The sequence below is a fragment of the Mirounga leonina genome, unplaced genomic scaffold, assembly GCF_011800145.1.
Source record: "Mirounga leonina isolate KUSES-001 unplaced genomic scaffold, KU_Mleo_1.0 Mir_168, whole genome shotgun sequence".
Classification (NCBI taxonomy): Eukaryota; Metazoa; Chordata; class Mammalia; order Carnivora; family Phocidae; genus Mirounga; species Mirounga leonina.
In genome coordinates this window covers 47916021-47932572 of record NW_023270426.1, presented here as the reverse complement: position 1 = coordinate 47932572, position 16552 = coordinate 47916021, and the positions used below count along the sequence as shown (strand labels likewise).

The 16552-nt window shown below is 41.1% G+C and overlaps 1 protein-coding gene across 4 annotated transcripts in view; it reads right to left on the bottom strand.

The window, feature by feature from the left end:
- IQGAP2 (IQ motif containing GTPase activating protein 2) overlaps positions 1-16552 on the bottom strand; it is a 289919-nt gene that overhangs the window by 106988 nt on the left and 166379 nt on the right. For 3 of the 4 annotated variants that reach the window (XM_035014677.1, XM_035014676.1, XM_035014674.1), the window contains 7 exons: positions 16301-16368; positions 15589-15702; positions 14759-14937; positions 12773-12860; positions 8194-8357; positions 4979-5142; positions 389-513 (listed from right to left, as the gene is read on the bottom strand). In XM_035014677.1, coding sequence (XP_034870568.1) covers positions 389-513; positions 4979-5142; positions 8194-8357; positions 12773-12860; positions 14759-14937; positions 15589-15702; positions 16301-16368 — 902 coding nt within the window. The remainder of the gene's footprint in view (positions 1-388; positions 514-4978; positions 5143-8193; positions 8358-12772; positions 12861-14758; positions 14938-15588; positions 15703-16300; positions 16369-16552) is intronic. The other variant, XM_035014675.1, reaches the window with a different exon arrangement.

Genomic DNA, 16552 nt, shown 5'->3' with positions numbered 1-16552 from the left:
TCCAATTTTTCCCTTGGGTAGCAACATATGTTGTATTTTTAAAAAATGCCCAAATGAAAGGTCAAAATGAAGTTGAGTGCCTAAAAAGCTGAGTTATTTAGAGTAGTCATCTCTGAAGTATGAATAAATAAGAAAACATGAGGACTTCTATTTACGCATTTTCATTCTATCCTTTTATGTCTTTTTGTGTATGTTTTGTAATGTATGTAATATGTTGGTGCAGTATTATAGGCATAAAATTTATATATAAATATATGCATGCCTATCAGGGGAGTATGCTCTCATAAACTCCATGTGCAAAAATTTGCAGCCCTAATCTAGGGAACTAAGTTGTGCAGATACCTTATTCTCTCATTATACTGAGAGAAGGAAAGTGTTTTATACTTACGGTCATTTTCTTCTTGAATTTCAATATTAACCATATCGATACAATTCTGAATTTCATTCCAGCTTAAGTTATCTTGCCCTTGGGATAAGGCTTCCAGTTTAAAGGTGAGTAGTGTGTTTGTGTAACTGTGGAAGAGAAAACAATCATACTTATCAGAGACATTCATTCTTTGTTCATCTCATGCATCTTAAATTTGGCACGTGACCAAAAGTAGATGTTATGAGATTAAGAGTAGAAAGGCACATAAAATTGTCTAGCGCAACTTTGTGAACACATAGCAAGTTCACTTATATTAATGGTGTTTTTTCTTTATGATACTTTATGAACAAATGCTGTTTAATGAAACTGCTTCAAAATCCAACCTCATACCTAACTCAAGGAAAAAGGGGGAAAAAAAAAAAACCCTTAAGTTCTCAACTCTGTGAAATCACTTTTTCCCCTTCAGTTTCTTATTTTCCTTCCCTTTGCCTGTTTTGGCTCTGCTCAGGCTTCAGATAACTTTTATGTGGTAAAATTTAGAACCATCATGGTTCTCAACCTTTGCATCAAGGGTTCTTTTTATAATTTTTCTTGTTCCTTCCAAAATCTGAGCTTTAGAGCCCTTTACCCCTGTAACCTTAACCCAGCTGCGTTACCTTGAGGCCTAATATGCCCAGTGAGGAATCAAATAAAATACAAATGCAGTTCCAGAAACCTTGCTGAGTAACACAGATCTTCAATGTATGTTTTCTCGAAGATGTAGGACATGAGTAAAGTCCTTCCTCACCTGTCCATTTCTCCTCAGGCTTCACAGCAGCTACTCAAAAACCTCCCTCTGTGTCCGCTCACTGCTATAGCATTCTTGCCCCTCATTTCTGACCCTTGACCCTCCTCACTATGCACAACCCTCTGGCAAAGAGAGCTTGATCAGCCACTTCAATTACTTGTCTTGTTTGGGGAAATTTTAGGGATGAAAATTATCCATCTTGATATGGTACTAAGAAACCCATTTCTCAATAGTCATTTTTCCCATTTAAAAATCACAGAACCAATGTTACAAACATAAGCTAACACGAGCTGTTCTAGCCCCAAGTAGAGAAAGTCAAGAGTTTAGTTTGCTTTAGCGTTACACCAGGGAAATAAAGGCCAACTTCTATGTGCATACTTATTCACCATGCATTTTGACTTCTGAATAGCACCTTTGGATTGCTAACAGCAGAGGTTAGAAAAAGTAACATCACATTAAGTTTAAAACTGTTTTCCTGGTTGTGACCGATTTTGTCAAAATTCTGCATGCTTTAAGGTAGCACTCGGTGCCTTCTATAGAAGGTAGTTTGAGAGAAAAAAACATTCAGAATAGGAAGTGGTAGTGATACCTTTTAATCTGTGGCTGAATAAGGTGTCACCAGATTCAGGCCTGAAAGTGGCTAACGGTCACGTCTGAGATTTTTACCTTACCAAAATTTATAAGCCTAAGAAACACTCTGTTACACTAGTAATACATAAACAATAATATTGAATAACAATAACAAAATGTCAACTTGCACTCCTGAGTGTCGCTTTGGGACAGAGACCATTCTGTAAGCAAGGGCAAAATCCTTATGGGCATTTCACATGCTTAACATCTAAATGATCCAGGGGGAATAAAATCAGAAAGCTTAAGGATGAACACAGGAAAATCCTCATCATCGCCCATCGTTTCTTTAGAGAGAAACAAACAGTAGCCAAAGGAAAGAGCTTTTTAGGAGTAACCCAACAGAGCTGCAAAGCCTTTTCCATGTGAACATTAGTCTCCAGGACTAAGGCATCAGCTATAGAAAACACTCTGCCGTTCACCCTCACAGAGAGGTCCAAGTCCTGTCCCTCCACGCCTCTCAGAGCACTCTGCACTGGTGGCTATGGGCAGACCAGGAACAGCGCCTTTCCAACAGACTTCTGATGCAGAGGTAGGGGTTTCTACACTTTAGAGATGAAGAAAAGGCTGTCAACAGTCAGACTCCAATATTTTTGGCCCCGATGCTGTCTATGTTCCTTTAACCACATCACGCTAATGTCAGGAGAGATGGCATTAGCTGGCGTGGGGAGAAGCATGGAAATAATCTGTGGAAGCATCATCTGTGGTAGGCAGCTCCAGCAGTGTGCCCGGAGAGGTGACAGGCACCCCATTCCCAGTGGCGAGAGGAGCACGCACAGTAGACAGGCCAGCAAGTACACAGTGTGTTCACATGCAGCTTGACGGAAGCGTGACACACAAGGAGGGATGCAACTGGAGCGAAGTCAGAATGTGCTTAGAGAGAGGAGTCTGTTCTTATTGCAGCTGAGAACAAGGAACAATCAAATAGAGAGCACTGTAACCGTAACTACATTTTGGAACAATTAATCTGGGACGGCAGATGCCCAGAGCCAATACCAGCTCTCCATCACTTTTGTGAGAATTAGAAGAGTCTTTCTGGGGAACCACAGGCCAAGGTGGAGGCCATGGCAAATAGGTAGATACTCTGTATGACTTCATCAAGGTGGCCCTGCCCCACCCCTGGTGCTATGAAGAACCTGGACAACCCTGGGGAGAGGCCCAGATGGAGCCTCATTTCTTCAACTTGAAAACTTGGGCTTCCAAGAACTGGGTTAAAAAGTGGACCATGAAGGTAAAATGCTGAGGTTGTGGAAGATCACTTGGGGCTGGATCAACTGTCAGCCCAAGAACCAAAGGGGACCCTGATATCTCATGTTGGTACTGGTCATTCTGCTGACCCAGAAAGTGCTTAGGTCAAATTTTAAAAACATGATTAAAATGAACAATTTTTTTTCAAGTTTTCCCATATAGAATACTTGAACTCTGAGGCTGTATCTGTGGTTTTCCCCTGGGAAAAAGTGGTTCTCAAATGGGGTGTGAGACCATTTCCTTGATGGGTTATTTGTAAATTGGGGGGCGGATATGGAGGAATTTTGGTAATCAAAATGGGTGATATGGAGGGAGGCAGTACAGTTATTTAGAGGGCAGTGGCCAGGATGTGCAATCTGTGGGACAGTCGTGACAATTACCACACCAAGATGTCCCATTAGAGCCCCACTGGGCTGTAAGCTTCATAAGGAAGTGACCAGCTCACCAGCTCTGTCTTCCACTCAAGCACTGAGGGACGGCAGCCAAGTCTGGTTAGGTGAAAATGAAGGAGGACATTAAAGACACAGGAGGACCAGTTTGGAAGTTACTACGGAAGCAAAGGTGACAAGTCCAGTTAGGCGGTGGCTGGGAAATGGCAACATTTTGCAGGTTTTACACACACACAATGGCTGTTGATGGGGAGAAATAAGCAGGCTGTTCACAGCACAAGGGTGCCTGGCAGAGGAAAACGAGTAGAACCGGAGGTTTCTAAGCCTGGGGAAGAGAATGGTGCCATGAGAAATAAAATAAATTACCTTGGGAACAGACTCAGGAGTTATATTCATCAGGTGGCCAAATTTAAGTAGAACAAGAACATCCGTTTCCCCAAGAAGACTAAAAAAGAAAATCCTCTGTCCTACTACTTTGGGGCCATTCTCTACACAGATGAGGAGTCAAGCATTTAAAAAAAATCTAAAGTCTTTTACATTTTCTTGTACAACTGTCATGATCCAAGAGAATGACCCAGTCTCTATTTAAGCAGTTCAGCTGGAATCAGTACTGAAAAGAGCTTTTGTCAGGATCTATGCAGACATCGCCCCCTACTGGTTATCGAGAATCCAGGCTACAAAATCACTCATTTTAACTTGGGCTTCGGTTTTACAGAATCTCTAAAGGACTCCTTATTCTGGCCCCTTAATTTTCTCTCTAGAGCTCCTGTAGTGTTTTAGACTATCAACTGTACTATCTAGTAGCATATTTCAGAGACATGAAATGGAAGACACTAAACTGAGATTGTCACCCACTGCCATGATCCACTGTGCTCTCAGGATTCTTTGGGTTTAACAATCAAAACAATGGGGTTTGGGCTTCAGTTGCCCAACTGTGGGTCCATAAATCCAAATTTAGTTTCCTCATCAGTAAAATAAAATAACTGGACTTGATCATGATTAAAGTTTCTTCCAACTCTTCTACATTCAGTGGTCTCCAAAAAAAAAAAAAAAAAAAAAAGCCCAAGGGAAGGTATGTTTTCTTTTTTTTAAAGATTTTTATTTATGTATTTGACAGAGAGAGAGAGACACAGCGAGAGAGGGAACACAAGCAGGGGGAGAGGGAGAAGCAGGCTTCCCACAGAGCAGGGAGCCCGATGCGGGGCTCGATCCCAGGACCCTGGGATCATGACCTGAGCTGAAGGCAGCCACTTAACGACTGAGCCGTCCAGGCACCCCAGGAAGGTATGTTTTCATTTTTATTTTTAGCCTATCACATCATCTTTGGTAACTACAAAGTCAGTCAGTAATTGCCACAACATGGTCATTTTTAGATTCTTTCTCCCCCTAAAAGAAATACTGTAAAAAAGGATTCATATTAGGACTGTTGAAGTAGACTAGTTTTTGAGGAATCAAGTACAGATCTATGGATTTCTTCAGCAAGGAGCAAATCTTTAATTTGCAAGATCTGCCAAACACACCTTTCTGTATTAAAGGGAGTCTTGGAAGATGTTCCCTTACCGTTCTACATACGATTCATCCAGATTGTTGAGGCCTATTGTTGGGCTTGTGAGTTGGTTCTGCACAGAAACGAGATCACTGTTTTCCAAGGCCTGGTTGAGTAAAGCAACAGCAGACAGCATTTCCACTGCAATCAAGAGCTCCTCATGGGCCAAGTAGTTCTGCTGGAAAATATGTGCAATACAAGTTTCCCAAATTACAAGTCTCAGGTATGTGGTGGGTTTTAGAACGCGTATTTCAAAGAACAAAGAAAACTTAAAGATTTTGAGAAACCAGGAGAAAGAAGGCTCAGTGGCCACCTGTTTTTCATTGGCTTTAAAGAACAAGTGAGCAGGTTCTGGGTTTTTCTTAGCTGATCATTTAAGGGACAGAATTAATGACAACCAGAGGTTCTGATTCCTCAAACATCTGCATTGCCCTAGCTGATTCCCACCACCCATTCTATTAGCTGCTTACAGGCTCAGACTTACCAAATAATTAAGTGAAGGATTAGACAAGCCTGTCTCTGTCTGAGAGTGTGAGGCTAAGATTTTCGGTAGTGATTTTCAGTTTAAAGTAAGGGTAAGGCAAAGAGGGGAGAGTTTTACCTACAAGTTATAACCCCAGAAAAGTAAACCAAACTCATTATGCTAAGAATATCAATTCTAGTGCCAAAAAAGTTAATCTGAGTCACTTTTTAATAACTGGGTAGAAATGTTATTTTCTACAATTTTTTAAAGATTTATTTTAGAGCGAGAGTGAGTGAGTGGGGGCAGGGGCAGAGGGAGACAATCTCCAAGCAGACTTTGCGATGAGCATGGAGCCCTACAACTTGGGGCTCGATCTCACAACCCAGAGATCATGACCTGAGCAGAAATCACAAGTCAGATGCTCAACTGACTGAGCCACCCAGATGCCCCAATAATTGGGTAGAAATTTTAAAACATACTATTAAGTCTGGATATTTGAAGAAATGTGAAGTCAATCTTAGAATAAAGCAAGTATGATTTATAATTCTGGATTTGGCTTAAAAAATACATCTCATGGTAGCTACACTTGTGGTGAGCATAGCATACAGTATAACCTTGCCAAGTGGCTATCTTGTATACCTGAAAGTAATGTAACATTGTGTGTCAACTACAGTCAAATAAAATTTAGAAAACCACATCCTGAGACTTTCGAACAGCTTCCCCCTTCAATGTTCTCTTCCATTTAACCATTTTATACTGATTTGGTTCAACTTCAAAAGGGTTATTTCTTCCATTATATTGAAGGAACACAGAGGGAGCAGAAAATTAATAGAAAAAACAGGATTTACATTTAGGATATTTTCTGTATTTAATATATAAAATGTAATATTTATATTAAAATGCATTATAGCTCTCTGGATCTCCACAGGTATCCCACAGCAGTGGATTTTAGAGTAACAAGGCATAATTTTACCTTCCAAAGCAAATGGGAAGAAGGGGTTATTATAGGGAGCATGTAAGCAAATTTTATCCAAGTTTCTTATATTAACTACAAGTTTAACACATAAAGGAGGTATAAAATTACAAGTAAAAGAGCAGGATGGAAACATTTTGAGATTCAACTCCTATACCCCTTCCAGTAATTGTCCACAAATAGCTAACGTGGTATTCAGCAGCAAGGATAAGGGAAAATAAAGAAGCAGTGGGACTGGACAACCATAGGCTGACCATTGACCAGTTAGGGATGAATGGCTGGGCTAGAGTGTGAGTAGCCTTGGGCTTCAAAGCTGGTGGTACAGGAGAAACTATCAATGAAAGAACTTAAGCGCAATTTCAGAACATGACCTATTTTTCTTTTATTACAAAACAGTATCTTTCTATTTAGAAAACAAGAAGTCTTGGTATGCAAGAATAAGAAAACAAATCCTCCCACCCAAGCCCTTTAGTGTATATCCATTTATTTATTTTTAATTCATACAAACATTTATAGAGGTTTTTTTAAACAGAATTTTCATAGTACAAAAAACCCTCTAGATAATGACGTTTTAATCTCATTTTCTCCACTTGATATTAGCATGTGCAACCTGTTGTTAAACATGTGGTTTGTTTCTTGCTTCTCAGTATTACAGAACATGCTGTGAAACAATCCCTGTGAATACAACTTTTTGATTCATATTCTTTAAGCTCTTTTCCTAGCAATGTAATTGTCAGGATAATGGGTAAAAGACCTGCATACACTTAACTGAGACCAGCCTTCCAGAAAGGGTGTCCCATTCATTCTTCCATCGGCCATGGAGGAGATGCCTCCTGCCCCAAATTTATGCCTACACGACGTTAGATCTCTCAGTGCTACCAATCCGATTTCCCAAAACAACTGTATCTTAATTTACATTTACTTCTGGTTGAGTTTGAACATTTGTGTGTGTGTGTCTGTCATTGTATATGCTGATCCTTGTGATTTGGCTGTTCATGCTTTTGGCCTCCGCCCCTCCCTTTTTTTTGTGGAACAGTGCTGTTTCTGATTTTTAAGATCCAATGTTCTTCTACATTTCCTTAGAACTTCAATTTTTTAAGTTACTTTTTACATTTAACTTTTTATGTTGGGAATTTATTCTGATATGCGTAGTGAGGTCATGTTTTCTTTTTCAAATGGCTAAACACTCGTAAGGATTTCATTCTCTTCTCCACCTTTTTGAAATACTAGCGTTCTCATATATTCAATTCTTGGCTCTGCTTCCAGTACTTTTTATTCTATTCCACTGTTTGGGTTAATCCTGTACTAGTACACGTGGTTTTAATTACTGTAACCTTATATATTACTACTTAATACCATAAGCATATCAAGCAGCATTCAATTTGCAAAAGTTAAAGTCATGGTGCTAATGTTCTTCATTTCTAGAAATGCAGACTCGCAGCTAATTATTCTATATCAAAAAACATGATATATTTTTAAAAAAATTTCAGTACAATTAAAAAATTATTCAAAGTGCTTCAAAAATCAGAGACTAAGAGAATAAGAGCAACTTGTTTTCAACGTGTATTTGTGTAGACTGCTGCCTGCATTTCCTAACTAGGCAGACTCTTTATGGAGAAGAAAAGCGGGAGTTAAAGAGGAAGGCAGTCGGTGGACCTGGAACAGGGAGGCCAGGGGAACAGGGATTGGTACAAGTTAAAGACTCTGCGCCCCGTTCACCTTTCCTAAAGAGCCTTCCTCATGGCTTCGACTCAGAATTAACAGCTTTGTAGCTGGAGTGTCCTCAGACTTACCATGGCATTCTGTTTCTGGAGGTTGAAAAGTTCATTCTGATACATCACAGCAGCAAAGGGATAAACAGTGGGCAGCTGGGCCTCCGGTCTCATCAGTGCAAGCAGTGTATTCTCGGGGTCACCTTCCCGAATGACAGCATTGATGTGGTCTACGGCAGCCAGCCCTGAGTGGGGGTTGGGGGTGTCACATTCCGTCAGAGTGTCCGCTGTTTCCATGCTGCTTGACCCAACCAGCCCATCTTTCCAAGGATTAGAATCTAGGCAGTCCCTTTCCATGAACTCTCAAAAGCTGCAGCTGGAGGGCAGGCCAAGACTTGAAGATGGTAGCTCAGTAACTGGAAGTCAGGCCAGTCCTTGCAGAAAGTCCCTAAAAGGACTTCAGCATTGACAGAGCTGGAGTTAGAAGATCACTCTTGTCTAGCATGACTTCCCTACAAAACCTTGCCCGTCAGGATCGGCTCTGGTCTCATCTCTTCCACTGTTCTAGTCCCTGAGGATTTCACACCTTGGGGAACCCCACAGTGTTTAGAGCTGGGCCATAGAGGTCCCATAGGCATTGTTCTTGAATACTCCTTGTGTATTAGTACTGCCTTTGCAAGGGCACTGAAGCTATGTCAACACCCAAAGCCAGCCTTTCCCCACTGCTGTATCCTCCCTCGGAAGCAGCACCAATGGAAACCCACAGTTAGCACTGGGAGACAGTGCTGCTTGATTCCATGGGATTTTTCTTTTCCTTTTTTTTGAAGATTTTATTTATTTAGTCGAAAGAAAGAGACAGAGAGAACATGAGTGGGGGGTGCAGAGAGAGAGGGAGAAACAGACTCCCCGCCGAGCAGGGAGCCCGATGCGGGGCTCGATCCCAGGACCCTGAGATCACGACCTGAGCTGAAGTCAGATGCTTAACGGACTGAGCCACCCAGGTGCCCCCCTGATGTTATTTTTCTCAGAACATTCCCTCTCACCTCTTGTGTTCTGTGAAGTGTGATTTTAAGAAAAAATAATTTCAGAGGTGTTTTTTAAAAATATTATAACCAAAATTTCTATGATTAAGTAAGTCTGTGCCAGTATCAATTCACCTTAAAAAAAAACCAAAAACCTTGATCACAGAAATGTGTCGGCTTACATTATCTGATTGGATCATAAGTTCCATGAGATCTCCACCAGCTGCAATGTTCAGATTATGAAGACCTTAAAAATCTTATTTTATTTTAATTTTCTTCCTTTCTTTCTTTCTTTCTTTCTTTCTTTCTTTCTTTCTTTCTTTCTTTCTCTCTCTCTCTCTCTCTTTCTCTCTCTCTCTCTCTCTCTTTTTCTTTCTTTCTCTCTCTCTTTCTTTCTTTCCTTCCTTCCTTCCTTCTGGCAACAAAGCAAGGTTTATTGACCAGTAGTAAAGTTTACTGACAGATAGTAAAGTTTATTGAGTGATAGAGTACAAAGCTCCCAAAGAGGGAGGGGACCCCAGAGGGTTGCCCAAGATCTGAATTTTATTTTATTTTATTTATTTATTTTTTAGGATTTTATTTATTTACTTATTTGAGAGAGAGAGAGAGAGCGCATGAGCAGGGGAGAGAGGCAGATGGAGAGGGAGAGGCAGACTTCCCCACTAAGCAGGGAGCCTGAGGCGGGGCTCGATCCCAGGACTCCAGGATCACGACCTGAGCCGAAGGCAGACGCTTAACCGACTGAGCCACCCAGGCGCCCCCCAAGATCTGAATTTTAATAACCAAACCAAGAGTGCCTGAAACAGGAGATTCCTCATAGTTTTCAGAAAACTGAAGAGAATTGCTGATGAACTGGGAGAATGAGCGGGCAACTGTGCCACCAGGCAACGGCAAACTGGACAGAAACAGCACCATTCTGCCCCATAAAGAAGGTTTCAGGGGCGCCTGGGGGTTCAGTCAGTTAAGTGTCCCGCTCTTGATTTCGGCTCAGGTCATGATCTCAGGGTCGTGGGATCGAGTCCCATGTCGGGCTCTGTGCTCTGGGTAGGGAGCCTACTTGGGATTCTCTCTCCCTCCCTTTCCCTCTGCCTCCACCCCACTCATGCTCTCTAAACAGATAGATAAAATCTTAAAAAAAAAAAAAAAAAAAAAGGAGGTTTCAGGATAGCAGAAATAACACAGACCCATAGATTTCTAGAGCTTTTCAAGGGTTAGTCTGTCTCCCTAATACATGACTAGATTGCAGCTAAGATTACTCTAACCATTTGAACAGATGACAATTCACCTTCTGTAACTCATTCACAAGGAGCTACCCTCCATAACCTTTCTCCTGAGACACATCATTCAATAGCAGGAAATACTTCCAGCCAATGCAATCTTCTTAGTTACACCCACCAAAAACTTAAACTTCTTCTAAAGGACTCTAAGAACCTAAACCTATTTTTTCTGTTATAAGAATCGATGCAGCCAACAAAAAAAATCCCAGAAAGGAAGGTCAGTGGACACGCGTGGCCCCTGCTATTCTGTGAGTGTCACCCACGGCCTCTCAGCTGTGTCTGTCATTATTCTGGATAGGATCCTGCTTCCCCTCTGAAAACTCCATTTTGTGAGTTTGCACCACTGGATGGTAAAAGAGTACCAGAAATCATACCCTTAAGACATTCTTTATGAACCATTTCTTCTAAAAAAAATAAAGTGAGCTGTCCCACTCTTTTATACTGTGCATTTAACCAAACTTCCAGCCCTGGTCTTAACAGAATATGTCTTGTAATGAATGGAATGCATGGGCCAAACCCAAAGTTAAATGACTGCAGGTCAGACAAAGCTGAAGCTTCCGCTGACAGATCCGGTGACATTGCTGTCAAAACTGTCACTTACATCACTTCTCTGGCTATTATGAACGTAGACACCTTAACATTTTAGTATAATAACCTACAGGGTTGAGAAAAAGCTTGTCAAGTAGCTATACTCATATATTTTAAAGCATAGAGTTGTCTTATTGTCATGTCACTGATTAAAATATACTTTAGGGGTTTTTCAAGACTCTTCTTAGTTCCGCTTGACTATAAATTTTCAGATGGGGAGAGATAAAAAAACTTCAGAATCATCATGTTCTACACATTTAAAGCCATCAAACACGGCAATGCCCTTCATAATTTAAGCTGGTTATGCATTAGTGCAAATCATCTTATACCTTTTATTTAAAAATGTATAAGCAACGTGGCATTAAATTTGTGGTCAGGAAATTATGTCAGTAAGTATTAAAACATTTATACAAGGCCTTTTATTTAAAATAAATAAGAAACCTGTTTTAGTGGTTATAAACTTTTCAAAAATAAAGGATGGCAGGCAGATGGCTATGGAATCACTTCTTCACTGAGTTTATGGACCTCAGCTGTCTTGCTGGGAATATTAATTTCTTCCTGCGATTCATTTCTGTCAAGCATAATGAAATTCTCATCTTTCAAACAGAGCAGAAAGAGAAACTTAAAATTGTGTTTCATGTATCATCACCAACAGGTTCGAAATTAAATAAGAATAAAAGAAGAGGAACATGCATTCTACAGTGTTAAGGTGTTCCCTTAAAAAGAGTTACCGGGGGCTCTCAGCAGTTTTGTGTGTGAGGGAAATTCTCAAACCTACTTAGTTGTTAACTCCTAGATGTTTACATCAATTTTCTCTGGGCCTCCTTAATTACTGTTTGAACCCTTTCGATAGGTCTCTACCGTGACTTGGGAGCAAACTTTATGGTAAAATCTATAGTTTCTTTGAAGGTGTTAAGAACATTCAAAGCTCATCTACGAGGTTGAATCAAAGAGAAAGTTTAGGAGTGTTGTAATTAGTGGATACTCCCAAGTTTAACTTTGGCAGATGGTTCACATGCTTTATTAATGGGCTAAATGATCTTTCACGTATTTGTTTTTTGTGTATATAGGGGCTCTTTAGGTTGCCCAAGGGGAAATAAATGTCAGGTAGAATTCCTTACTGCTTCAAGTGAAACCAAATTTTATTAGAGGGGAGAAGAGACTAATAAGGAGATTAATGTCTCTGAACTTGCATATGCTCATTTTAATTACCTGAGTTTTCTGACATAGGATTCAAACCCGTCACCATGCAATGTCATTGCCTATCCAGTCTCATTGACTTGCCAAAAAAAACTCTACACGCTGTAAGAAAACAATTCTTACAAACTGCAGACTAATGACTGGGAAGTAATAAAGAGCAGAGGTGTCAACAATACCTTTTCAATTCCAAACACTGACACATAATCATGGGCAAGAAATGATAATCCTTAAGTCATAATCTTTTACTAGATAGCCTTCCCTGTTAGCCCAATAAGGGATAGGTTCAAAATATGACATACACTGTACCTATGATAAAACAGGAAGGGAGAGCTAAACTAGCTTCAAGATACTCTGAGATACTTTGCATGGGCAGTGGAGCAAGATCACCTAAAATTTCCATGGGAAACTGCCAGACCATGCACCATAATTAAGAACAACACTGACACTGAGTGGAATTTTCATCACATAAGGCAGTGTTACAAGGATACCAGCTGAGAGTCTTGGTGAGATTCTGACGAGGAGAATTTGTGTGTTTTAGCAGTAGCCATTTCCTTCATGCAATCCACTACTTACTGTTGACTTTATTGATGTTGCCTTGGATTTCTGCTTGGGTCAGCAGTTCTTCATAGGCATCTCTTTCTTCTTCTGAAATACAGTTATTCTACAAAACAAAGTCTTCACTGATTCCTGAGGTTAAATAAAATATGTCCAAAGCTCGGTATTCAAAAGCAAAATGCAAAGAGTGAGAAAAACCGTTTACTTATATTCATTTGAATTCAATATAAGCATTGAAGAGTGCTCGCTCTGTGCAGGGAACTAGGGTTAGATAGGCCTGGCAAAGACAAACAGCAGCCCCAGTGACTCTCTGAAAGGGCCTGTCTAACGTGGCAAACAGCATGTTGGACCACTTGACCATACTGCCATTTTTTGGTAGACTGAAGTCAGTGGAATGTTGGCAATTTCATTTGATTCAGTCTAATAAAACTGACACCATAAATAACAGCTATACATAGAAGAGAATACATTTTAGAGGAGAAGTACATATTTAGTTGGAAAACAACACTTGAAAAAGAGAAAACAATTGAGGAGGGCTTGGAGGAACAGAGCGATGTTAAGGGCAGAGCAGGGAGCAGGATGTAGACCACAGGATTTGGTCACAAAGGTGAGACAGCTTGGCACGCTGGGCTACAGCATAGAGCGTGTGTTCGGGGTTAGCCAGAATGATGGGGAGGTTGGGTGGGCATTCTGGAGGCTTCTTAAAGCCAAGCGAAGGGCCTATACTTAACTCGGTAGGCAGTAGGGAACCCAGGGAGCTTTGTGGGGGCTGACATCTGATCTGTAGCTAAAGATTAAATAATTTTGCAATCTCTAGCTCTGAGAGGGATTGGCTTGCAGGATGGGAGGAAGCACGGCCACCTGTAAGGAAGCTGTGCAAGAACACTGAGGCACGGTTGGGAGGCAGGGCTGGGGCCAGAGTGGTGAGACTAGAAGGTGTGGGACAGATGTAAGCCTGGCAAGAAGAGGCAATAGAATGCAGTGACGGATAGAATACAGGAGTGGTGGGGGGGGGGGGCGTGGGCAGAGTTCTAAAACATCGTAGCAGTCATTCCAGAGGCAGGTCAGCGAGAGGCACGTGTGTGAGAAGGGCAGGGTAGAGATGAACACTCTTCCTAGGTGATGAGGGGCAAGGTGCATGGGACAGAGAGATGAAGTCATCTGGAGGAGCATTCGAGGGGCCTGGTATCAAGCTGACAGCTGATTTCCTCAGCAAGTGGATGAGCTTGTCTGAGGAGGAACAGAGACCGAAGTGACTGCAGGTCAGGCCTTACAAAATCCCTGTAGGCAGAGGCAGGAGGGAGAGAAGACACTGAGAGATGCAGAGGAGAACCTTGGCAGCCGAGCAGCCAACACTGAGGCAGGCGGGCAGGGTGGGCAAGCGTGCCACATGCAGGCAGAAGCCACCAGGTCAGAGAAGGCAGTAAGATCAAGTGGGAAGTTTTGCTAACGGAGCTGAGGCTGACATGGCAGGAGCTTAAGGAGGAGAAAGCTGGCCAGGAAGTGGAAGCTCTGTACGTCAACAAAGTCCTCAGTAACACTAGAGGGAAGGCAGAAGTATCAAGTCAGGGTCAGGCTGCCTTGCAGAGATGGGAAGGCAAAATGTGAGAGTGAATTCAAAACACCAGCTCTCAGCTTTACCACACCAAATCATGAACCTCTATCAATAAATCTACAGGTGACCCAGCTAATACAAGGTCTACAGGTGATGCCGAACAAGGCAAGATCTTGAGCCATTACTTCCACACTTCCCGGGTAAGTAATAAGTCTACGACATGACCTTCAATCCTTGTAGCCTGCAAGAATCAGCAGAAAAGGAAGCCTCCTTTCTTTCTGTAGTGCACGGTCTGCTTTGCCCTTCACATTCCAGGCAAACCAACTGCTTACAGCTGTACAGACCACTGTAGAGACCACTGCCAGGTGATCGAAAATGATCGCTTGTAACCTCAAGGCTTTTTCAAACTAGCCACTCAGAGCCGTGTTACTGAGAATCTAATTACATACCTTCAGTCTTGCATTTTCCTCTTTCCTTTTCTTGGCTTCCCAGAGTTCCTTCTGGTATTCCTGTGCGAGACCGTCATCTACTAAAGTTAAAACTGCATTTGGGTTTCTTAATGTTTTAATGGTTTGTTCCGCTATTCCTTTTTCAATAGCTTCATTAATGGCTATAACTGCAGCGTGCACTGGGAAGAGGGAAAAAAAGGATTTTCATGAGCCAAAGACAACATGGACAGTTGCAGGGACACTGCATGAATGTAAGCAGTTTTACTTTCTTCTCTGGCTTCGAGTTAAAAAGGCCAAATAAGACACCCTAGACACTTCACAGAGCACCCCTCTGACAACCTCTCCACTTGCCCATCTCGCTCGGGTCCTGTCTCAGCATCTGCCATGTCATCCCTATGAATTTATGAATGGCTAAAATGAACCAAGCCCTATGTCAACCCCTGAGGGCTGAAGGGGTATGTGGACATTGTTAAAGTACCAGTTTGTTTCCAAATGATACTGGCAATGTAACCTGCAACACTTAAGGATAATATAGCAATATACTCTACCACTAAAATCTGATGACACACAAACGGCAAAGAAATATTTTGAATAAAGGTATTTCTGAAAACTCTTATTCCCATTGCACATGTAGATGTTTAAAGTCTAATAAATCAATTACATGGTTATATTCTTATATGCTCAACTTAACCATCTACAATACATACAATAAAAACTTCAAAAGGGGGCTGAAAGTATCTTCTAAACATTCCTTCTTTTAACCAAAATCAAGAAATAAGGTATAGGTAAGTCTCATGTCAATAGTAAGCTCTGATTTTAAATAGACTCACAAGCAGCTTCATCCACTGACAGTTCATTAGCCAGAATCCCACCTATTTTGCTGAAAGATGGCATTTGTATTCCATATTTCTCAAGTTCCTTTCTCATATTACTAATTTCTTCCTCTGAAAAAGAACAACAACAAATAATATCAAAGAAAGACACAGAGATGGAAACAGGAATGAATATATTTACATCAAGAAATGTCATCATCCCACGGTCTCTCTCCCAGAAATCCGAGGCTTATTTTTCTGAATAAAGAATATTAAAGGGGGCATCTGGGTGGCTTAGTCGGTTAAGTGACCGAGTCTTGATTTTGGCTCAGATCGTGAGATCAAGCCCTGCATTGGGCTCCACGCTAGGCGTGGAGCCTGCTTAAGATTCTCTTTCTCCTTCTCCCTCGGCCCCTCCCCAACGAGTGTGCACTCTCTCTAAAAAACAAAAAACAAAAAAGAATATTAAAAGTGCCATTATTTAAAAAAAAAAGGGAAAAAAGTGTCTTCATCCAGAAGGTGGGGCATTTCTAAACAAGAACCTTAGGAAGAAGTCAGCCTATTTCTCATTTCACAAATGTGGTGAAAGGAAAAGTGGTCGAATACAAACAAGATAATAAAGTTTTCTCCTCTGATCAATATAGAGGAAAAACAGGAATCGATGCTATCAAAAGGACAAGTATTGATACATTTCTTAGTAAAATGACAACGTAAAAATAAAGAGTAATACCTGTGAAGTCTACTTTTCCCAACAAATCCTGGATCTGGGGTGCTATTCCTAGTTTGAACAGGTATAAACTGAAAGACAGAACATAAAATTATCAGTTCAGAAGTTTTATCATCATAAATCTTAGCATTAAGAATTACTTAAGTCCTAAGGGCTTTTTTAGTTGAGAAAGACCTAAGAGATTATCTCATCTAATCCATTCATTTCTTAGGTGGAGAAACTGAGTCCTGAGGTAACAGTCCCTGATGGACAGGA